The sequence below is a fragment of the Rhipicephalus microplus genome, unplaced genomic scaffold, assembly GCF_043290135.1.
Source record: "Rhipicephalus microplus isolate Deutch F79 unplaced genomic scaffold, USDA_Rmic scaffold_165, whole genome shotgun sequence".
In the NCBI taxonomy this organism is placed as follows: domain Eukaryota; kingdom Metazoa; phylum Arthropoda; class Arachnida; order Ixodida; family Ixodidae; genus Rhipicephalus; species Rhipicephalus microplus.
In genome coordinates this window covers 110,838-135,063 of record NW_027464736.1, presented here as the reverse complement: position 1 = coordinate 135,063, position 24,226 = coordinate 110,838, and the positions used below count along the sequence as shown (strand labels likewise).

General features: G+C 55.9%; 1 protein-coding gene, 3 non-coding genes and 3 pseudogenes across 4 annotated transcripts; all 7 read left to right on the top strand.

The window, feature by feature from the left end:
* Positions 1-2,504: 2,504 nt before the first annotated feature.
* LOC142791317 (uncharacterized) lies at positions 2,505-4,534 on the top strand. Its single transcript, XM_075885478.1, has one exon. The coding sequence runs from the start codon at positions 3,257-3,259 to the stop codon at positions 4,532-4,534; it is 1,278 nt and encodes a 425-aa protein (XP_075741593.1). The 5' UTR covers positions 2,505-3,256.
* Positions 4,535-4,728: 194 nt separating this feature from the next.
* On the top strand, positions 4,729-4,897 carry LOC142791363 (U2 spliceosomal RNA; annotated as a pseudogene).
* A 2,341-nt stretch (positions 4,898-7,238) lies between these two features.
* On the top strand, positions 7,239-7,430 carry LOC142791391 (U2 spliceosomal RNA). The gene has a single exon (XR_012890185.1). It is a non-coding gene; the product is annotated as a U2 spliceosomal RNA (small nuclear RNA).
* Positions 7,431-10,513: 3,083 nt separating this feature from the next.
* Positions 10,514-10,688, top strand: LOC142791370 (U2 spliceosomal RNA; annotated as a pseudogene).
* A 2,342-nt stretch (positions 10,689-13,030) lies between these two features.
* LOC142791388 (U2 spliceosomal RNA) lies at positions 13,031-13,222 on the top strand. The gene has a single exon (XR_012890183.1). It is a non-coding gene; the product is annotated as a U2 spliceosomal RNA (small nuclear RNA).
* A 2,342-nt stretch (positions 13,223-15,564) lies between these two features.
* LOC142791387 (U2 spliceosomal RNA) lies at positions 15,565-15,756 on the top strand. The gene has a single exon (XR_012890182.1). It is a non-coding gene; the product is annotated as a U2 spliceosomal RNA (small nuclear RNA).
* An 8,233-nt stretch (positions 15,757-23,989) lies between these two features.
* LOC142791343 (U2 spliceosomal RNA) lies at positions 23,990-24,198 on the top strand (annotated as a pseudogene).
* The last annotated feature ends 28 nt before the right edge of the window (positions 24,199-24,226 follow it).

Here is a 24,226-nt window from a genome sequence, read left to right as displayed (position 1 = left end):
GCGGACTGGGGATAAAAGCAATGCCGTGAAGCCAGCGCTGCCGCTGTCGGTGCACAATGCTGGTTGTGCATGGGTGGACGTCGGAATTGCTTTGCTACTGTTTGCCCGGCTTTTGGCCAGAACTAAGTACGAGGTGTGAAAGAATGGATTTTAATTACGTGCTAATGAATTGCATCGCTTCTCGGCCTTTTGGCTAAGATCAAAGTGTAGTCGTGTGGCTTGACCGCCCTGCACTTTCGATCTTCGTGGAAGCAACCGGAACCCGCCCGGTTACAGCGGCGTCTTTCTCCCTTCCCTCACCCAGCCCTATCCACGGCTACCACTGCTCTTGGGTGCCTGCTGCCTGCTGTTGCTGCCCGGATTGCTGCCTGCCTGCCTGGTGTTTCGCTGCCATCACCGCCTGGTCCTGCTCGCCTGGTTTCGGCGATCGCTCCGCCGCCTGCTGCCTGGATCCGCTCTCCTCCTCGCCGCCTGCCCAGCGGCGCTCGCTCGTCGCTGGCCTCGCCGCCCGCTCCGCTGCTTGGTCCCGCCTGCTGCCTGCTCGCCGCCTGCCCGCTCGCCGCCTGCCTAGCGGCGCTTGCTCGCCGCTACCGCCCCGGGCCGCCTGCTTGCCCCCTGCTCCCGCCTGCTGCTCCGGCGCCTCGCCAGCTATGTGGTCGCCCTGCTGGCCTCCCTGCCGCTGCTCCCGGAGACTCTCCCTGACCAGCGGTGGTCGCCGCGTCCCATGAGGCCGTCCTGATCTTCTGGCCGTCCCGCTTAGCGGGGCCGCTGGAACATGGCCTCCGGGGGCAACCCTGCTCCCGACGACAGCGAGGACGATGGCGACCCTCCCGTCCAGGAGCGCCAGCCTGAGCGTGAGGGTACCACCCTCACGCTCTTCTTTCCACTCCCGGCGACGTTTCTATGCTGCGAGGAGGGCTGCGCGACCGCCTACAACCCAGAAGTGTGGACGTCGCGCCGCCAGTCGCTGCAGCGGCACCTCGAAGGGGAGCATGGCGTGCGGATAACCCGGACGGTATACAACTGCACCATTTGCGGCGCTACGCTGGGGAAACGGCCGACAACGCATGGCTGCCTGGTGAACCTTCCAGCTGCTGCCCCTCCCCCCCCTCACCGGCACCAGTGCCCGACCTGCTCGAGCTCCTTCACGTCAAGGAAGGGGCTCTACAATCATGAGCAACGGCACCGTAGGGAGGAGGCACTTTTGGCCCGGCAGAACGCTACTGCCGGTCCACCACCAGCAGCCGCTGTGGCCGGTCCGTCAGGAGAGTCCTGCTGTGCAGGGGACACCAGGACGCCACCTCATCAGCCTCCACCTGGACCGGCTACACCCCCACATCCCCCCCTTTTGTCGGCGGTTTCCCCCACGCAGGCTGAAGGCGAGCTGACGGCGGACCAATGCCCCCCTGCCCCAAGCACCGTGATCGGGCCTCCCTCACAGGAGGTCACATCTGCTCCTATGGATGGAGATGGGGCCCTGGGGGAGCTTCCACTCGGAGCGACGCCCGACTCTGCGGACGACGACGGCACGGAGAGCGCGCCTGTACACCAGGCGGACAATACGGGTGACGACCAGCCGGGTGATGACTCCAACCAGGCAGTACCAGCAGGCGATGACGTCAGCTCCTCGGAGGAGTACGCCAGCCCAGCTGTGGACGACACCGAGGAGCCAGCTAACCAGCAGATGGGGCGCGTCGTCGAGTTGTCGGCGCCTACCGAGCAGGCGACGACACTCGCAAACAACTTTGGCGAAGCGGGGCGAGAACCCGCCGAACCGACAGCGCCCCATGGTGACGTCACCGGCAGCAACTACGGTACACAGGACGAGGCAGCTGACACCCTGGGACCCGAGAGTGCCTGGTTCCTGGCGGAGGTGACGGCAGAGCTACGAGACCTTGGCCGGAGCCCTGTGTCGGAGGAGCAATGGGCGCGGTTCGAGCCCATCCTGGACCGCGCCGAGGCAGCCATCGTTGACCATCTTCGGCTGCCCTGTCGGGGCTCACGCCAAACACCACCTCGGCGTGAGATAAACCCCGACAATGCTTCTCTCATACAGGGACTTTACAGGAGAAACCGGCGACGGGCTGTCCGCCTCATCGCGGAGGGCCCGTCCGAGCTCTGCCCCATCAACCCAGGCACCCTTCAAGGCCACTTCACTGAACTCTGGGCCCCGGTAGCCGTGGACACAACGCTCCTCAGGTCACGAGCCCCCACAACAGAGGAGATGGACACGTGCCCCTTTCTGCCAGACGAAGTCGCAGCCAAGCTCCGAAGGTGCGAAAGCACAGCTCCTGGGGAGGACCGTCTGACCTACCACCACTGGAGGCAGGTGGATCCTGACGGGCGGTTCCTGGCGGCGGTGTTCAACATCTGTCTCTTACACCGCCGCACACCCCAGAGCTGGAAATCATCGAGGACGATCCTGATTTACAAGAAGGGCGACCGCGAGGATCCTACAAACTGGCGACCCATTGCCCTTGGTCGAACGATCGCCAAACTGTATGCCGGGTGTCTTACGACCCGGCTGCAGCGGTGGTTGGGCGACCATGCGGTCTTGTCCAGGTGTCAGAAGGGCTTCCTGCCGTACGATGGGGTGTTTGAACACAACTTCGTGCTGCAGGGACGCCTGGATGACGCCAGGACAAAAGGTGGGGAGCTGTGCGTAGGTTTCCTCGACTACGCCAATGCCTTTGGCTCGGTCGCCCATCAGGCCCTCGTTGAGGCTGTCCGCGGCGCCGGCGCAGGAGAGACCTTCGCGGAGATCGTGGAGGAGCTCTACCGCGCCAACACCACCTGCGTCGTGGCAGCAGCTGGCACCACGGAGCCTATCCCCATCAGAGCTGGCCTGAGGCAGGGATGTCCACTGAGCGGCCTGCTATTCAACCTGGTGGTGGATCCAGTCATCAGGGCAGTGCAGGGAGGCGATAAGCAGCACAACATCCTTGCTTACGCCGATGATCTGACTCTGCTCGCTGCGGACCCCACCACCTTGCAGCGCCGTCTCAACGTCGTGACAGCCCTCTCGGACCGGCTGGGACTGCGACTCAAGCCCGCCAAGTGCCGCACCCTCCACCTATCCGGGCGCTATCCGGTGGGCACACGGCCCACCACTTTCACCGTTGGAGGCGTCCCGGTTCCGGCACTGGCGGACTACGAGGGGCATCGTTTCCTGGGGCGACCTGTGGGCTTTCGGGTCCTCCCGGACCAAACGACCGTCGACGAGGCCATCCACCTGGGCAGGAAGCTACTCTCCTCAATGCTCACCCCGTGGCAGAGGCTGGATGCAATTAAAACTTTTCTTTATCCAGCTCTTAACTTCGCCATGCGGGTGGGCCTCGCCAGCAAGGGAGAGTGGCAGCGTCTGGATGACGAGCTCCGCCCCCTCATCAAGAAGACCCTGTACGTTCCGGCCAGAGCATCTAACGACTACGTGTACGGGAGCGCACGGGCCGGCACTGCAGGGATCCCTTTGGCGGCGGAGCTGAGTGACATCTGCCGGGTGGACGGGGCCTTCAAGCTCCTGACGTCGACGGACTCGGAGGTTCGGGAGCGGGCAAGGGAGGCGCTGCACCAGGTGGTCTCCAGGCGGCTCCGACGTGATGCTGACGACGAGGACATCGAGGCCTACCTCTCGGGCGACACGGAAGGCGACTTCAGACAGACCCCATCTCAACTTCAGTCTGTCTGGACGGAGGCCCGCAAAGCCTCCCGTCGCCTAACTGTCGCCTGGGAGCTACAAGACCAGGGCGCCCGCATCACCTGCGGGGAGGCCACGGTGTCCGCGCGGAACCGGAACAAGCTGGTGAAAACTCTCCGGGCCATCCTCAGCCAGAACCGGGACCGTTCCCTCGAGGCGAAGCCAAACCAGGGCAAGGCGATGGCGTGTGTAGCGGCGGACCCCGCTAACTCCCACTTCATGCGGACCGGCCGCTACACCAGGTTCAAGGAGTGGCGCTTCATTCATCGAGCCCGGCTTAATCTCCTCCCCCTCAATGGCACACGTACCTGGGTACCTGCAGCAGATAAACGGTGCCGACGCTGCGGGTACAGGGAGGAGACGCTACCACACGTACTCTGCCATTGTATGCGGCAGAGCCGGGCAATGACGGAGCGCCACAACGCCATCGTCGCACGTATCAAGAAGGCTGCCCTGGGAAGGTTCACCGTCATCGGGGAGAACCAACAGGTCGGACTTCCCGGCCTGCGACCTGACCTGGTCCTGGCACGAGGCGAGGAAGCCCTAATCCTGGACGTCTGCTGCCCTTTTGACAACAGACTGCAGGCGTTCCAGGAAGCCCGGAGGCTTAAGGAGGAGAAGTACGCCCCCTTACAGCGACATCTCCTCCGACGGTTCCAGCGCGTCTCCGTTGAAGCCATCGTCGTCGGCTGCCTGGGGTCGTGGGATCCGGCTAACGATCGTGTCATGCGCAGACTGTGTTCAAAGAACTATCTGCGGACAATGAAACGCTTGTGCGTCAGTGACACGATCGCGGCTTCCACGGACATTTACCGCCACCACATCGGTGTACAGTGACATTGTATAGCCAAAGTTTTTAGAGTTGCGATTTTCCCATATTTTTAGACTTATACACCTTTACAGTTTTACCGTTTTTAACTTATGTGTACTAACAGTTTTTAACCCTTTTGTTACCGGATTTTAACTTTTACACTTATATCAAGTTTTCTATTGAGTTTTTTCCTAACCATTATGATGTTGTTGTGTCTGAAATATTGAATAAAAAAGTCTGTTCTTATCAGCTTAATATCTGATACGGATCCTATTTGGATCCAAGATATTAAACTTATTTTTGTGATGCGGCGGAGTGCTTGAAGCTTGCTTCACCTCCGCCACGGGTTGGCCCGGTATTGCACTACCTCCGGGATCGGCCCACTCACCCCCTGCGGGGTGAGTTCGACAATAAATTCAATGATAGAAGGAGTGTTCGGATTTACCCATGATACCGGGGTAAACGGCGTGGGTGCGTCGAGTGTCCGAGACGGTGGCGGCACGCCGCCCCGGCTGACGCGGTATTCGCGTGCAGGGAGTGCGCTAGCTGTGTTTACACTTACGATTGCTCTGGGAAAATAAATGTTTCCGTGTGTATTTCATATATGGAGGGTCTCTTTTATTTTGTTATGTTCACACGTACATACTCAAGTTTCTTATTTTTTTTAACATTCCTACTCATATTAATAAAACTATTGAGGAAATTATCATTACTGTTTCGGAGGAAAGCTAGAAGTGTGTATACGATGTGTATGCATGTGCGATGTGTATGTATGTATGTGTGTAGAAGTGTGTATGTATGTGCCAAGCTATTTCCGCTTTTCGAATTCACCCGTTTCGCAACGAAAAATAAAAAAGCCTCTAGAAAATGGGGTTTGGTTGGTGTTTCTGTTTACAGTTGCAGTGGCAAGCGAAGGCATTTTTATTTCACATCTTCACGCGGCGTCTGAACCTGAAGACGCGTGCTCTCGCCACGTCTACGCATCTACACTATTCCCCATCACAAATTAAAATCGCAAAGAACGCCACAGGACCCACTCCGCACACACCTGCTGTACGGTGGAGCGGCAAAGCCCCGATGTGCTTTTCCTATGTCCACTGACCTTTGGGGTTTGACGTCCCAAAACCACCATATGATTATGGGAAAATTTCGACCACCTGGGGTTCTTTCACGTGCACCCTAATCTGAGCACAGGGAAATGCAGCCGCCGCGGCCGGGATTCGATCCCACCACCTGCGGGTCAGCAGCCGAGTACCTTACGGCCATCAGACCACCACGGCGGGCATCGCCTTGTTGATCAAACACTTCATTTCTGAACACCATCTCATACCAGCTCATCCACCGTTGGCTCTCGTTAATTACAACGAACATCCTCGCACGCTCACCTCAATGGAATTGCCAGTTGCTGGAAGTTCCAAGGAAATTGCGCACTAGACGTACGGACGCACCACGCACGTACCTGAAGCGACGTGGACCCCAGGACGCGTGAGATCACGCCCCGGGCGCGCTTTGCCTCCGTACCCACTCGTCACTCCTCACAGCTTCACTAAGCCGAGTATGTAGAAGTCGAAGAAGCAGAACAACAAACCAGCCAATCCCCCACAGTGGGTGTGAGCCACAAGTGAAGGTCAACAAAAACAAGCAACACCAGCGAGCGCAGTGACGAAGCTATCGTAATGGGGCGAAATAATCCACGAATATGGCTGCACGTTGACGCACGGTCGCATTTGTGCAACCACCCGTGTCTCCCGAAGACCGTCTGTCGCGAGTCTTCGACGAAAAGCGCAGGCGAGTACTTCTCCACTGATTTCCGCGACCACTTGACGACCGCCTTCGGCCGCCTCATGTCCGTCCGGCACGATCGACGGAGCGCCGCACCAGCGCCTCGTACACGCCACCATAGCACTCCTACCCCTCGGAATCAGCAAAACTCGGACGTTTTCGACCACGACAGACAGAACCTGCCGGCCCGTTGAACGCTTGAACGACATCGCAGCGGCAAGTCGCACACTCACGTTCCGTCACCCTCTGCCACATGATCCTTCATTCACCGGCTTCACAACCAACCCACGCGGTAGACGTTTCGCACGCATTCCCGGGTCTGCCTTTCACGGCAGGACCTTCGTCGACCTCGGTGCGGTGTTCCGACACGTCGGAACTTGCAAGGCATATGTTGAGCGTGCTGAAGCAGCCAAAGGCACCACCTTTTCACCTTTTTGCCGATGATTGTGGGCGTCGTTGCAGAGGCGTTGCTTGGGCAGCCGGCGTAGAAGCCATGTTGGATGGGTGACGTATTCACATTTTGCACAATCATTTTTTTTTTTTTTTCCTTCCAGACTTTGGTGCTCGAGTTGGACATGTACACTATGCATCAGTTTTTAAAACAAGTGCTGTAGCATCTCTCGCGACATGCCTGATAATGTTCGCCGGCAAGCATTTGGTGTGACGTCATGGGCGCATAGAGAGTACGCATGCAAGCAAGCACGCGTGGCTTCGACCTCTGGGAAAAAGAAGGTTTCAGTTTTAACATGTTTGTAAGCGAAACTAGAAACTTCAAGCGGACTGGGGATAAAAGCAATGCCGTGAAGCCAGCGCTGCCGCTGTCGGTGCACAATGCTGGTTGTGCATGGGTGGACGTCGGAATTGCTTTGCTACTGTTTGCCCGGCTTTTGGCCAGAACTAAGTACGAGGTGTGAAAGAATGGATTTTAATTACGTGCTAATGAATTGCATCGCTTCTCGGCCTTTTGGCTAAGATCAAAGTGTAGTATCTGTTCTTATCAGCTTAATATCTGATACGGATCCTATTTGGATCCAAGATATTAAACTTATTTTTGTGATGCGGCGGAGTGCTTGAAGCTTGCTTCACCTCCGCCACGGGTTGGCCCGGTATTGCACTACCTCCGGGATCGGCCCACTCACCCCCTGCGGGGTGAGTTCGACAATAAATTCAATGATAGAAGGAGTGTTCGGATTTACCCATGATACCGGGGTAAACGGCGTGGGTGCGTCGAGTGTCCGAGACGGTGGCGGCACGCCGCCCCGGCTGACGCGGTATTCGCGTGCAGGGAGTGCGCTAGCTGTGTTTACACTTACGATTGCTCTGGGAAAATAAATGTTTCCGTGTGTATTTCATATATGGAGGGTCTCTTTTATTTTGTTATGTTCACACGTACATACTCAAGTTTCTTATTTTTTTTAACATTCCTACTCATATTAATAAAACTATTGAGGAAATTATCATTACTGTTTCGGAGGAAAGCTAGAAGTGTGTATACGATGTGTATGCATGTGCGATGTGTATGTATGTATGTGTGTAGAAGTGTGTATGTATGTGCCAAGCTATTTCCGCTTTTCGAATTCACCCGTTTCGCAACGAAAAATAAAAAAGCCTCTAGAAAATGGGGTTTGGTTGGTGTTTCTGTTTACAGTTGCAGTGGCAAGCGAAGGCATTTTTATTTCACATCTTCACGCGGCGTCTGAACCTGAAGACGCGTGCTCTCGCCACGTCTACGCATCTACACTATTCCCCATCACAAATTAAAATCGCAAAGAACGCCACAGGACCCACTCCGCACACACCTGCTGTACGGTGGAGCGGCAAAGCCCCGATGTGCTTTTCCTATGTCCACTGACCTTTGGGGTTTGACGTCCCAAAACCACCATATGATTATGGGAAAATTTCGACCACCTGGGGTTCTTTCACGTGCACCCTAATCTGAGCACAGGGAAATGCAGCCGCCGCGGCCGGGATTCGATCCCACCACCTGCGGGTCAGCAGCCGAGTACCTTACGGCCATCAGACCACCACGGCGGGCATCGCCTTGTTGATCAAACACTTCATTTCTGAACACCATCTCATACCAGCTCATCCACCGTTGGCTCTCGTTAATTACAACGAACATCCTCGCACGCTCACCTCAATGGAATTGCCAGTTGCTGGAAGTTCCAAGGAAATTGCGCACTAGACGTACGGACGCACCACGCACGTACCTGAAGCGACGTGGACCCCAGGACGCGTGAGATCACGCCCCGGGCGCGCTTTGCCTCCGTACCCACTCGTCACTCCTCACAGCTTCACTAAGCCGAGTATGTAGAAGTCGAAGAAGCAGAACAACAAACCAGCCAATCCCCCACAGTGGGTGTGAGCCACAAGTGAAGGTCAACAAAAACAAGCAACACCAGCGAGCGCAGTGACGAAGCTATCGTAATGGGGCGAAATAATCCACGAATATGGCTGCACGTTGACGCACGGTCGCATTTGTGCAACCACCCGTGTCTCCCGAAGACCGTCTGTCGCGAGTCTTCGACGAAAAGCGCAGGCGAGTACTTCTCCACTGATTTCCGCGACCACTTGACGACCGCCTTCGGCCGCCTCATGTCCGTCCGGCACGATCGACGGAGCGCCGCACCAGCGCCTCGTACACGCCACCATAGCACTCCTACCCCTCGGAATCAGCAAAACTCGGACGTTTTCGACCACGACAGACAGAACCTGCCGGCCCGTTGAACGCTTGAACGACATCGCAGCGGCAAGTCGCACACTCACGTTCCGTCACCCTCTGCCACATGATCCTTCATTCACCGGCTTCACAACCAACCCACGCGGTAGACGTTTCGCACGCATTCCCGGGTCTGCCTTTCACGGCAGGACCTTCGTCGACCTCGGTGCGGTGTTCCGACACGTCGGAACTTGCAAGGCATATGTTGAGCGTGCTGAAGCAGCCAAAGGCACCACCTTTTCACCTTTTTGCCGATGATTGTGGGCGTCGTTGCAGAGGCGTTGCTTGGGCAGCCGGCGTAGAAGCCATGTTGGATGGGTGACGTATTCACATTTTGCACAATCATTTTTTTTTTTTTTTCCTTCCAGACTTTGGTGCTCGAGTTGGACATGTACACTATGCATCAGTTTTTAAAACAAGTGCTGTAGCATCTCTCGCGACATGCCTGATAATGTTCGCCGGCAAGCATTTGGTGTGACGTCATGGGCGCATAGAGAGTACGCATGCAAGCAAGCACGCGTGGCTTCGACCTCTGGGAAAAAGAAGGTTTCAGTTTTAACATGTTTGTAAGCGAAACTAGAAACTTCAAGCGGACTGGGGATAAAAGCAATGCCGTGAAGCCAGCGCTGCCGCTGTCGGTGCACAATGCTGGTTGTGCATGGGTGGACGTCGGAATTGCTTTGCTACTGTTTGCCCGGCTTTTGGCCAGAACTAAGTACGAGGTGTGAAAGAATGGATTTTAATTACGTGCTAATGAATTGCATCGCTTCTCGGCCTTTTGGCTAAGATCAAAGTGTAGTCCTACCTCTCGGGACTACATTTTTGGCCTTTGGGCCGGGGTTGGATGCCCCCCCTTGAGGGGGGACAACCCTTTTCACTCTTTTTTTTCTTTCTCCTCTCGCTTCTCTTTTCCCGCTTCCTTCTTACGCTTGCGGTGCATCCAAACCGGGCTCCCTCGGGAGCTGACTGGGCAGTTGCACCGCAACTTATACGTTCTTCCCCTGTCCTGAGGTTAGGGCGTGGGTCTGAACCCACCCCTGACCGCCTGGCCTCTCCAGCAGGACTGTCTGGGGTCTTTGGACCCGCGAAGGTGTTATGCCTGCGGGATCCACTTGCGGCCTCTCTTCGGGGTGCGGCAGCAGGGGAGTGACGCTCCGCGGTGGGCAAAAGGCTCACCCCGCTATCACCGCTGTATTGAGCTATAAGCTCTGGGGTCGCTTGCTTAGCTGGCGGGTGGTCGCCCAAGGCGGCCTTCCCGACTAAGCCCAGGGTACCCCGGCCCTGGGTGGACGTGCAGCCCAGCCCCTGCTCTGCCGGCCTGCTCCAATGCAGCTCCACCATGGCTCTAAGCCATGGCGACTGGCCAAGCCCTTTGGTGAGAAAGGGTGGACGCTGGGGCAGCCGGTAGGGCGCCGCACCCTTGGTCAGGCCCGGTGGTCCCGGAGGTCCGGGCGGCCTTTGATCGGGCCAGCAAGGCCGAGACTTCTACTTCCTCTCTTGTGTGCTGCCTCTTTTGACAACCTCACTCTGTTCTTATCAGCTTAATATCTGATACGGATCCTATTTGGATCCAAGATATTAAACTTATTTTTGTGATGCGGCGGAGTGCTTGAAGCTTGCTTCACCTCCGCCACGGGTTGGCCCGGTATTGCACTACCTCCGGGATCGGCCCACTCACCCCCTGCGGGGTGAGTTCGACAATAAATTCAATGATAGAAGGAGTGTTCGGATTTACCCATGATACCGGGGTAAACGGCGTGGGTGCGTCGAGTGTCCGAGACGGTGGCGGCACGCCGCCCCGGCTGACGCGGTATTCGCGTGCAGGGAGTGCGCTAGCTGTGTTTACACTTACGATTGCTCTGGGAAAATAAATGTTTCCGTGTGTATTTCATATATGGAGGGTCTCTTTTATTTTGTTATGTTCACACGTACATACTCAAGTTTCTTATTTTTTTTAACATTCCTACTCATATTAATAAAACTATTGAGGAAATTATCATTACTGTTTCGGAGGAAAGCTAGAAGTGTGTATACGATGTGTATGCATGTGCGATGTGTATGTATGTATGTGTGTAGAAGTGTGTATGTATGTGCCAAGCTATTTCCGCTTTTCGAATTCACCCGTTTCGCAACGAAAAATAAAAAAGCCTCTAGAAAATGGGGTTTGGTTGGTGTTTCTGTTTACAGTTGCAGTGGCAAGCGAAGGCATTTTTATTTCACATCTTCACGCGGCGTCTGAACCTGAAGACGCGTGCTCTCGCCACGTCTACGCATCTACACTATTCCCCATCACAAATTAAAATCGCAAAGAACGCCACAGGACCCACTCCGCACACACCTGCTGTACGGTGGAGCGGCAAAGCCCCGATGTGCTTTTCCTATGTCCACTGACCTTTGGGGTTTGACGTCCCAAAACCACCATATGATTATGGGAAAATTTCGACCACCTGGGGTTCTTTCACGTGCACCCTAATCTGAGCACAGGGAAATGCAGCCGCCGCGGCCGGGATTCGATCCCACCACCTGCGGGTCAGCAGCCGAGTACCTTACGGCCATCAGACCACCACGGCGGGCATCGCCTTGTTGATCAAACACTTCATTTCTGAACACCATCTCATACCAGCTCATCCACCGTTGGCTCTCGTTAATTACAACGAACATCCTCGCACGCTCACCTCAATGGAATTGCCAGTTGCTGGAAGTTCCAAGGAAATTGCGCACTAGACGTACGGACGCACCACGCACGTACCTGAAGCGACGTGGACCCCAGGACGCGTGAGATCACGCCCCGGGCGCGCTTTGCCTCCGTACCCACTCGTCACTCCTCACAGCTTCACTAAGCCGAGTATGTAGAAGTCGAAGAAGCAGAACAACAAACCAGCCAATCCCCCACAGTGGGTGTGAGCCACAAGTGAAGGTCAACAAAAACAAGCAACACCAGCGAGCGCAGTGACGAAGCTATCGTAATGGGGCGAAATAATCCACGAATATGGCTGCACGTTGACGCACGGTCGCATTTGTGCAACCACCCGTGTCTCCCGAAGACCGTCTGTCGCGAGTCTTCGACGAAAAGCGCAGGCGAGTACTTCTCCACTGATTTCCGCGACCACTTGACGACCGCCTTCGGCCGCCTCATGTCCGTCCGGCACGATCGACGGAGCGCCGCACCAGCGCCTCGTACACGCCACCATAGCACTCCTACCCCTCGGAATCAGCAAAACTCGGACGTTTTCGACCACGACAGACAGAACCTGCCGGCCCGTTGAACGCTTGAACGACATCGCAGCGGCAAGTCGCACACTCACGTTCCGTCACCCTCTGCCACATGATCCTTCATTCACCGGCTTCACAACCAACCCACGCGGTAGACGTTTCGCACGCATTCCCGGGTCTGCCTTTCACGGCAGGACCTTCGTCGACCTCGGTGCGGTGTTCCGACACGTCGGAACTTGCAAGGCATATGTTGAGCGTGCTGAAGCAGCCAAAGGCACCACCTTTTCACCTTTTTGCCGATGATTGTGGGCGTCGTTGCAGAGGCGTTGCTTGGGCAGCCGGCGTAGAAGCCATGTTGGATGGGTGACGTATTCACATTTTGCACAATCATTTTTTTTTTTTTTTTCCTTCCAGACTTTGGTGCTCGAGTTGGACATGTACACTATGCATCAGTTTTTAAAACAAGTGCTGTAGCATCTCTCGCGACATGCCTGATAATGTTCGCCGGCAAGCATTTGGTGTGACGTCATGGGCGCATAGAGAGTACGCATGCAAGCAAGCACGCGTGGCTTCGACCTCTGGGAAAAAGAAGGTTTCAGTTTTAACATGTTTGTAAGCGAAACTAGAAACTTCAAGCGGACTGGGGATAAAAGCAATGCCGTGAAGCCAGCGCTGCCGCTGTCGGTGCACAATGCTGGTTGTGCATGGGTGGACGTCGGAATTGCTTTGCTACTGTTTGCCCGGCTTTTGGCCAGAACTAAGTACGAGGTGTGAAAGAATGGATTTTAATTACGTGCTAATGAATTGCATCGCTTCTCGGCCTTTTGGCTAAGATCAAAGTGTAGTATCTGTTCTTATCAGCTTAATATCTGATACGGATCCTATTTGGATCCAAGATATTAAACTTATTTTTGTGATGCGGCGGAGTGCTTGAAGCTTGCTTCACCTCCGCCACGGGTTGGCCCGGTATTGCACTACCTCCGGGATCGGCCCACTCACCCCCTGCGGGGTGAGTTCGACAATAAATTCAATGATAGAAGGAGTGTTCGGATTTACCCATGATACCGGGGTAAACGGCGTGGGTGCGTCGAGTGTCCGAGACGGTGGCGGCACGCCGCCCCGGCTGACGCGGTATTCGCGTGCAGGGAGTGCGCTAGCTGTGTTTACACTTACGATTGCTCTGGGAAAATAAATGTTTCCGTGTGTATTTCATATATGGAGGGTCTCTTTTATTTTGTTATGTTCACACGTACATACTCAAGTTTCTTATTTTTTTTAACATTCCTACTCATATTAATAAAACTATTGAGGAAATTATCATTACTGTTTCGGAGGAAAGCTAGAAGTGTGTATACGATGTGTATGCATGTGCGATGTGTATGTATGTATGTGTGTAGAAGTGTGTATGTATGTGCCAAGCTATTTCCGCTTTTCGAATTCACCCGTTTCGCAACGAAAAATAAAAAAGCCTCTAGAAAATGGGGTTTGGTTGGTGTTTCTGTTTACAGTTGCAGTGGCAAGCGAAGGCATTTTTATTTCACATCTTCACGCGGCGTCTGAACCTGAAGACGCGTGCTCTCGCCACGTCTACGCATCTACACTATTCCCCATCACAAATTAAAATCGCAAAGAACGCCACAGGACCCACTCCGCACACACCTGCTGTACGGTGGAGCGGCAAAGCCCCGATGTGCTTTTCCTATGTCCACTGACCTTTGGGGTTTGACGTCCCAAAACCACCATATGATTATGGGAAAATTTCGACCACCTGGGGTTCTTTCACGTGCACCCTAATCTGAGCACAGGGAAATGCAGCCGCCGCGGCCGGGATTCGATCCCACCACCTGCGGGTCAGCAGCCGAGTACCTTACGGCCATCAGACCACCACGGCGGGCATCGCCTTGTTGATCAAACACTTCATTTCTGAACACCATCTCATACCAGCTCATCCACCGTTGGCTCTCGTTAATTACAACGAACATCCTCGCACGCTCACCTCAATGGAATTGCCAGTTGCTGGAAGTTCCAAGGAAATTGCGCACTAGACGTACGGACGCACCACGCACGTACCTGAAGCGACGTGGACCCCAGGACGCGTGAGATCACGCCCCGGGCGCGCTTTGCCTCCGTACCCACTCGTCACTCCTCACAGCTTCACTAAGCCGAGTATGTAGAAGTCGAAGAAGCAGAACAACAAACCAGCCAATCCCCCACAGTGGGTGTGAGCCACAAGTGAAGGTCAACAAAAACAAGCAACACCAGCGAGCGCAGTGACGAAGCTATCGTAATGGGGCGAAATAATCCACGAATATGGCTGCACGTTGACGCACGGTCGCATTTGTGCAACCACCCGTGTCTCCCGAAGACCGTCTGTCGCGAGTCTTCGACGAAAAGCGCAGGCGAGTACTTCTCCACTGATTTCCGCGACCACTTGACGACCGCCTTCGGCCGCCTCATGTCCGTCCGGCACGATCGACGGAGCGCCGCACCAGCGCCTCGTACACGCCACCATAGCACTCCTACCCCTCGGAATCAGCAAAACTCGGACGTTTTCGACCACGACAGACAGAACCTGCCGGCCCGTTGAACGCTTGAACGACATCGCAGCGGCAAGTCGCACACTCACGTTCCGTCACCCTCTGCCACATGATCCTTCATTCACCGGCTTCACAACCAACCCACGCGGTAGACGTTTCGCACGCATTCCCGGGTCTGCCTTTCACGGCAGGACCTTCGTCGACCTCGGTGCGGTGTTCCGACACGTCGGAACTTGCAAGGCATATGTTGAGCGTGCTGAAGCAGCCAAAGGCACCACCTTTTCACCTTTTTGCCGATGATTGTGGGCGTCGTTGCAGAGGCGTTGCTTGGGCAGCCGGCGTAGAAGCCATGTTGGATGGGTGACGTATTCACATTTTGCACAATCATTTTTTTTTTTTTTTTCCTTCCAGACTTTGGTGCTCGAGTTGGACATGTACACTATGCATCAGTTTTTAAAACAAGTGCTGTAGCATCTCTCGCGACATGCCTGATAATGTTCGCCGGCAAGCATTTGGTGTGACGTCATGGGCGCATAGAGAGTACGCATGCAAGCAAGCACGCGTGGCTTCGACCTCTGGGAAAAAGAAGGTTTCAGTTTTAACATGTTTGTAAGCGAAACTAGAAACTTCAAGCGGACTGGGGATAAAAGCAATGCCGTGAAGCCAGCGCTGCCGCTGTCGGTGCACAATGCTGGTTGTGCATGGGTGGACGTCGGAATTGCTTTGCTACTGTTTGCCCGGCTTTTGGCCAGAACTAAGTACGAGGTGTGAAAGAATGGATTTTAATTACGTGCTAATGAATTGCATCGCTTCTCGGCCTTTTGGCTAAGATCAAAGTGTAGTATCTGTTCTTATCAGCTTAATATCTGATACGGATCCTATTTGGATCCAAGATATTAAACTTATTTTTGTGATGCGGCGGAGTGCTTGAAGCTTGCTTCACCTCCGCCACGGGTTGGCCCGGTATTGCACTACCTCCGGGATCGGCCCACTCACCCCCTGCGGGGTGAGTTCGACAATAAATTCAATGATAGAAGGAGTGTTCGGATTTACCCATGATACCGGGGTAAACGGCGTGGGTGCGTCGAGTGTCCGAGACGGTGGCGGCACGCCGCCCCGGCTGACGCGGTATTCGCGTGCAGGGAGTGCGCTAGCTGTGTTTACACTTACGATTGCTCTGGGAAAATAAATGTTTCCGTGTGTATTTCATATATGGAGGGTCTCTTTTATTTTGTTATGTTCACACGTACATACTCAAGTTTCTTATTTTTTTTAACATTCCTACTCATATTAATAAAACTATTGAGGAAATTATCATTACTGTTTCGGAGGAAAGCTAGAAGTGTGTATACGATGTGTATGCATGTGCGATGTGTATGTATGTATGTGTGTAGAAGTGTGTATGTATGTGCCAAGCTATTTCCGCTTTTCGAATTCACCCGTTTCGCAACGAAAAATAAAAAAGCCTCTAGAAAATGGGGTTTGGTTGGTGTTTCTGTTTACAGTTGCAGTGGCAAGCGAAGGCATTTTTATTTCACATCTTCACGCGGCGTCTGAACCTGAAGACGCGTGCTCTCGCCACGTCTACGCATCTACACTATTCCCCATCACAAATTAAAATCGCAAAGAACGCCACAGGACCCACTCCGCACACACCTGCTGTACGGTGGAGCGGCAAAGCCCCGATGTGCTTTTCCTATGTCCACTGACCTTTGGGGTTTGACGTCCCAAAACCACCATATGATTATGGGAAAATTTCGACCACCTGGGGTTCTTTCACGTGCACCCTAATCTGAGCACAGGGAAATGCAGCCGCCGCGGCCGGGATTCGATCCCACCACCTGCGGGTCAGCAGCCGAGTACCTTACGGCCATCAGACCACCACGGCGGGCATCGCCTTGTTGATCAAACACTTCATTTCTGAACACCATCTCATACCAGCTCATCCACCGTTGGCTCTCGTTAATTACAACGAACATCCTCGCACGCTCACCTCAATGGAATTGCCAGTTGCTGGAAGTTCCAAGGAAATTGCGCACTAGACGTACGGACGCACCACGCACGTACCTGAAGCGACGTGGACCCCAGGACGCGTGAGATCACGCCCCGGGCGCGCTTTGCCTCCGTACCCACTCGTCACTCCTCACAGCTTCACTAAGCCGAGTATGTAGAAGTCGAAGAAGCAGAACAACAAACCAGCCAATCCCCCACAGTGGGTGTGAGCCACAAGTGAAGGTCAACAAAAACAAGCAACACCAGCGAGCGCAGTGACGAAGCTATCGTAATGGGGCGAAATAATCCACGAATATGGCTGCACGTTGACGCACGGTCGCATTTGTGCAACCACCCGTGTCTCCCGAAGACCGTCTGTCGCGAGTCTTCGACGAAAAGCGCAGGCGAGTACTTCTCCACTGATTTCCGCGACCACTTGACGACCGCCTTCGGCCGCCTCATGTCCGTCCGGCACGATCGACGGAGCGCCGCACCAGCGCCTCGTACACGCCACCATAGCACTCCTACCCCTCGGAATCAGCAAAACTCGGACGTTTTCGACCACGACAGACAGAACCTGCCGGCCCGTTGAACGCTTGAACGACATCGCAGCGGCAAGTCGCACACTCACGTTCCGTCACCCTCTGCCACATGATCCTTCATTCACCGGCTTCACAACCAACCCACGCGGTAGACGTTTCGCACGCATTCCCGGGTCTGCCTTTCACGGCAGGACCTTCGTCGACCTCGGTGCGGTGTTCCGACACGTCGGAACTTGCAAGGCATATGTTGAGCGTGCTGAAGCAGCCAAAGGCACCACCTTTTCACCTTTTTGCCGATGATTGTGGGCGTCGTTGCAGAGGCGTTGCTTGGGCAGCCGGCGTAGAAGCCATGTTGGATGGGTGACGTATTCACATTTTGCACAATCATTTTTTTTTTTTTTTTCCTTCCAGACTTTGGTGCTCGAGTTGGACATGTACACTATGCATCAGTTTTTAAAACAAGTGCTGTAGCATCTCTCGCGACATGCCTGATAATGTTCGCCGGCAAGCATTTGGTGTGACGTCATGGGCGCATAGAGAGTACGCATGCAAGCAAGCACGCGTGGCTTCGACCTCTGGGAAAAAGAAGGTTTCAGTTTTAACATGTTTGTAAGCGAAACTAGAAACTTCAAGCGGACTGGGGATAAAAGCAATGCCGTGAAGCCAGCGCTGCCGCTGTCGGTGCACAATGCTGGTTGTGCATGGGTGGACGTCGGAATTGCTTTGCTACTGTTTGCCCGGCTTTTGGCCAGAACTAAGTACGAGGTGTGAAAGAATGGATTTTAATTACGTGCTAATGAATTGCATCGCTTCTCGGCCTTTTGGCTAAGATCAAAGTGTCGAGTTAGCTGTCCCTACGAGTCCTCGCGCGAGTCCCGGGGTCACGTCACGTCGGCGTCGGCCCCCGGGCCCTCTCGGAGTCGAGTTCCAAAGCCAGTGCAAGCCCTTCGCCGCCGCCGCCTCGTGCACGCGGCTGCCACCCTTGGGTTTCGGGCCTTCCCGCCCGGAGACCCTCTACATGCCAGGTCAAGCCAGGCCCCCGGTCCGCCCCTGCTGCCCCGGAGCTCCTAGCTGCGACCCCTGCCACCACCAGACCTTAAGCGGCCCCCGCCTCGGCTGAGCCGCCGCATACCAGTGTGCAGCTCGTCTGCACGTCACGAGTCGTCCCAGAGCCTCGCCCCCCCCGGCAGCTTGCGGGATCCGCCTACCAGCATGGCCATGCCATTTGAGCTCCCGGTAAGGGAGAATTGTTTTATGTTCTCGGCGCCCGAGGGCGACGTTTCTGTTGACGATTTGATTGACGCGGTCGAAAGAACCGCCGGTGACGACAGTGTGTTTGTGCTCCAGCACATGGGGGGAGCAAAATTCCTAGTGTGCACGCGGAACGCCAGTCAGGCGACGAGGCTAATGGTGGCAGAGGGGTTCGAAGTTAACAGCGTGAAGGTGCCGGTAGAGGCAGTCGGGCCGCCGGTGACGTACGTGAACGTCTACCGTTATCCGGCTTTCCTGCCCGACGAGGTCCTCAGTAACGCTTTAGCCCAGTTTGGCAAGGTTAAGAGCATCTCCTTTGCCACCTTACCCTCTCGCCAGACTAAGTTGAACGGGGTCAGGTTAGTTAAGATAGAAATGAGCCGCCCCGTTCCTAACTTTTTGACAATCGCTGGGCACAGAGTAATGTGCGAATACCGGGGGATGCGGCGCGTGTGCGCGCGCTGTGGCGAGTCTGGGCATATGGCAACCGCGTGTACCACCGCCTATTGTAAACGATGTAGCTCTTTCGGCCACGAGACGGAGGGTTGTAGTGCAGAATGTAAGCGCTGCGGTGGTCAGCACGGTACCGCGGAGTGCTTCCGCAGGCGCTCTTACGCGTCGGCAGCCCGCGGTTTCCCTTCCTTGCCTGACCGCGCTACAGCCCCTTCCCAGTTACGTAGCCCCGCTTCACCAAGGGCAGTTGGCTCCTCCTCGCGCCTGCAGGTGCTCTCGCCCAAGTCGTCATCCCCCACGACTACGAAGGGCCCCCTTTCTGAGGAGCGCGATACGAGCTCTGACCAGGTCACAGACAGCGGCGGAACTACCACCTTGACCGCAACGGTGGAGGAGACGCGGATGAAGGCTTCTACCGCGCCCGCCTCATCCTCCGACACGGAATCGAGCGATTTTGAAACCGTGTCGACTCCATCGTCACCCCTCGCGTCACCCGCACACCCGCTGGGCGAGGTTGTTTGCCAAAGTTTGCCTGTTGCACCGGAAGCGTCGCCCGATGCCCTTGTGCTGGATGCGGCAAGTTCCCCCGACCCGAAAGCACCCGCGAACGCGCTGGCCCCAGTGACCCCCGAGGACCTGAAACCCCAAGCCCAAGACCCCGCCCGGGACGAGGTACCCATAGTAAGCCGCGGGTTTTACATGCTTCCCGGCGATCGAGACGGCGACAGGACCACCCTTCTCCCTCCCTCCGTTCCCTCAGCGCTACGCCCAAATACGACGGCGGACCAATCGGCACCCGGCCGCGAGCAGCGAACCCGCTCGCGCTCCCGAAGGCGGAAAGACGACGTTGAGACCGCCCGCCACAGGACTCCTAGCAAGGAGCCAAGGCAGCGCCGACCCGGGCCTGAAGGGCGGAGCAGCGACAGCGATGCTCCCCCGCACGCAAAAGCGAAGAAGCTCGACACAAACAGCGCCGGCAAAGGGGAGCCCCCCCCCAAACCTGCTGGCCCCCAACATTGAGTATGCGCCCGATCTCTGCCCTCGCCGGCTGCGTAGCTTCCCTCTCCTCACCCGCTCTCTCGCAGCCTCCTCCTTTCTTTCGGCGCCGTATGTTTCCCCCTCTCCGTAGCGCCGGCGCGCGCTGCTTCCTCCTTTCCCCCTCCGCACTCCGTCTGTCGTTACGTCACGCTAGCCGATGACGCCACTGCGATTTGCAACTTGGAACGTCCGCGGGTTTCGCAACCGAGTCAAGCAAAGCGCTGTGGTGTCGTTCGCCAAGAACCAGGGCATCGACCTTCTGTTCGTGCAGGAAGCCAACTTTAGGACCCCTCTCGACGTGACCCTTTTCCGTCGTAACTGTCAGGTCGAAGGGTTTTTTTCCCTGACGAATGCCAAGGCGTGTGGCGTCGGCGTGATTTTCGTCTCGGGCCGTTACCGGGAAAAGGCGCATTGCGTGTTCGGAGCAGACGGACGAACCCTCCTACTCGACTTATTTATCGACGGGAGGAAGTTTCGATTCACTAACGTCTACGCACCCGTCACGCGTTCGGACACCAATCGGTTCTTCCGGGACCTGCACGCTTACCTTCTCGAGCCCCTTCCCCACGTGGTCCTCGGCGACTTTAACTGCGTCGTCGACACCACGAGGGATGTAAGAGGCCCGGGGCGCGGTGGCTCATCCTACCACGCCAAGGAGCTCACCAAGATTCTACGACACCTCATGCTCACGGACGCCTGGGTCCACCACCACGGTGATGACTTTGTACCAACCCGCACGTCAAGACACACAGAGAGCCGGCTAGACCGCATTTATGTCCCAGACATGCTGCTTCCCCTTGTCATCTCGTGCGAGGTCCTCGCTCTGCCGAACACCCTGGTGAAGTCATCGGACCACGCCCCAGTGGTAGTAACCGTGAAAGCGAAGCCGGGTGCCCGGCGGCGCGACGCAGCCTGGCGCCTCGACCCCGTGATCTTGCAAGACGATGAGTGCGTCGCGCGCATTAGGTCTCGGCTGGAAAGTTCGCTCCTGGCTTCCCCCTGCGCATCCCCGGCCGATTGGGACGACCTGAAGGCGACGTGGCGGGAACTCCTGCAGCAGGAGGGTAGCGCACGGAAGAAGCGTTTAACAGCAAGACTGAATGAGATCCTACGCAGAATCCGGATTATCCAAAGTGCTGACGCTCTCACGACTTGCACTCGCGACTACTTGGACTCACTCATGGTCCAACACGACAGGCTGCTCAGTGCGACCGCCAAGGGAACCCGAGCGGCGCGAGCCGTCCCGGGCGATCCGTCGGACGCGGACTTGCGCGAGGTCAGTGGGAACGGGTCGCTGCGCATCTCGGAAGTGTTGCGCCCCGACGGCACACTTACTTCAGACCCGGTAGAGATCGAGGCCACATTTCGCGACCACTTCAAGGTGGCCTTTAGCGAACCCGACCCGAGCGAAGTGCAGCCCGACCCCGCCCTCGACAAGGCCTTATTCAAGAACCTCCGACGCCTCGAAGTCGACGAATGCGAGACCCTATGCGCTCCCGCTTCACTCGACGAACTCCGCCAGGCAATCAGGTCAATGTCGCCCAACTCGGCGCCAGGCATCGATGGCCTGACAGCGGGGTTCTACATGACCTTTTTTGACGTCCTTGGCGCCCCCCTTCTGCATATCGTCAACCTGGTACTGGGGGAGCGTGCAAAGCCGGCCTCCTTCGGTGCGGGACGGATCGTCCTGATCCTTAAAGACGGTGCGCCCCCGAACGACCCGTCATCTTGGCGCCCGATCACCCTACTTAATGTAGATTATAAGATCGTGGCGGCCATAGTAAACAACAGAACGAAGGTTTTCCTGCCGGACTTGATCGCTCCGCACCAGTCCTGCGCTGTCCCTGGCCGCTCTATGTACACCAACCTAACGTTGACCAGGGATGTGTTCGAGTATGCCTCCCACAAGCGAGTCGCTGGGGCCTTCCTCTCCCTGGACCAGGCTAAGGCCTTTGACAGGGTGAGGCACTCCTACCTGCTTGGAACGCTGGCCGAGTTTGGTTTCCCGGAAGAGTTCGTCGCGGTCATCGCGCTCCTTTACCAGGACCTGCAGTGCTGCGTAGCTGTGAACGGTGCCACGACCGACTCTTTCCCGTACACAAGAGGTATCAGGCAGGGGTGCCCGTTAGGCCCGACCCTTTTCGTCCTTTCCATCGAGCCACTCATAACATCTGTGGCCAGCGACGAACGCATCAGGGGCCTGCCACTAACGGGCCTGGAGGAGTTGAAGATCCTGGCCTTCGCGGACGACCTCTCACTCTTTCTAAGAGATGCACGCAGTCTCGTTCGCTTCCGCCAGGTATTCAGCACCTATGCCGCTGCATCGGGAGCAAGGCTAAACGAAGCCAAGAGTAAGGCCTTGCTCTTTGGCCCTTTTCCGGCTGAGGCTATTGGGACGATCGAGGCTGTCTCTGCTGTGAAAGTCCTGGGAGTGCTATTCACCTGCGAGGGTGTGGCGGCATCCACCTGGCGTAGAGTGATAGACAGGGCCCACCTACTTATTGAACGCGCCAAGCTCTCCGACCTTACCCTGCGTGACAAAGCCGTAGCGGTGAAGACCAGCATCTGCGCCCTCGCCTCCCACGTTAGCCGAGTGACCACCATGCCCACCAGAATTGCGAACCACCTCAACCAGCTCATAACAGCTTTTATGTGGGATGGCAACCCCCCGCCAGTCAAGCGCCACCTTCTGCAGCTCGCACCGAGCGAGGGAGGACTTGGCCTCCCCCATGTCCAGACCACGAGCAAGATCCTCGCCTTGAAGACCGCCCGTGCGCTAGCGCAGAAGAGCGACTATGCGGGCAAGGGTTTACTCCTCTACTGGAGCAGCGCGGGCAACGACTGGCTTGAAGCGGGTGGCCACTCCGGACCCTTTGCCGAGTCGCCCTCCCCCTTTTATAGGGTGGCGGCAGCGACTATGCGTATGCTCGCAAAGGAGGTCCCTGGATGCGAGATCGAGTCCGACCCGCCAGCCAGACTGGTCGAGACACTCACGGCCCACCAGCTCGACGAAGACGACAAGCGACGTGCCAGGCGAGCGATGCGAGAAATCGCCACGTTCAGTCGAGACACCCCCCGCGAGGTCCAAGACTTCCTTTGGAAACGGGCGTGGAACGTCCTCCCCACGAGGCAAAGGTTACACCATTTCGGTATCGTTCCCGACGCCCGCTGCCCGAACTGCCGAGAGACAGAAACACAAGACCACGCGCTCCTAAACTGCCCTGCTGCGAGACCCGTATGGCGCATGATTGCGCAGTGCTTCGGCATCCGCCCTCCGCCAAACCACAGACGCAACAAGGGCACCTTCGCGCGAGTGGTCTTCGCCCTCACTCTCTTTGTGATATGGCAGCGCCGTTCGCTAGCAGAAGCGAGGAGGAAGCCCGTTAGAGCCGCGTACCCCACAGTGAGCCGAATCAAGCGATTGGTGTGGGCGCACCTCTCGGAGGAGTTGGAGGCTAGTGGCGAGGAATCCTTCCTCCGGCGCTGGCACACCAGATTTTTCTTCCTGCGCAATGGTAAATTAGTGTCCCCCCTAATCCCCTATTAACTACCCCCCCAACTCTGTAACCAAGCGGGGCCACCCCCCTCCCCCCCTTATAGCACAAGCACAGACACGTAGCCCTTCCCTCGGTCGTAGTTACACTGATATTAAGGCGTGCTCCATGCACGAGGTTTCTTCTGGCCCCCCCCTGTTAACCGCCCCCCCCCCCCCCCGTAGTGTTTATGTTTGTTTGCGGGAGTGCCGCTTATCTTTGTATAAAGTTTCCTTTCGGCATGTAAATACGTAATAGATCATGTGCTTTCATCTCACTGTATCCATTGTTTATGTAAATAGGTTTTTGTATATTATATGATTTACTGTACAATACAGCTGTGTTCTTCTTGTGCCCAAATTGGGTCAAGTGCTGTTTTGTGTGTCATTACAGCCGAATTCCTGGCTGAGTATTTGTAAATATTTCTGTTCTGTTGCCGAATGTGTTGAGAGTCTAAATAAACTTCTCTTTGTAGTATCTGTTCTTATCAGCTTAATATCTGATACGGATCCTATTTGGATCCAAGATATTAAACTTATTTTTGTGATGCGGCGGAGTGCTTGAAGCTTGCTTCACCTCCGCCACGGGTTGGCCCGGTATTGCACTACCTCCGGGATCGGCCCACTCACCCCCTGCGGGGTGAGTTCGACAATAAATT

Bases quoted from the DNA above. Each gene is read 5' to 3' on its own strand.
- LOC142791317 (XM_075885478.1), top strand. From the start codon at position 3,257: ATGCTCACCCCGTGGCAGAGGCTGGATGCAATTAAAACTTTTCTTTAT.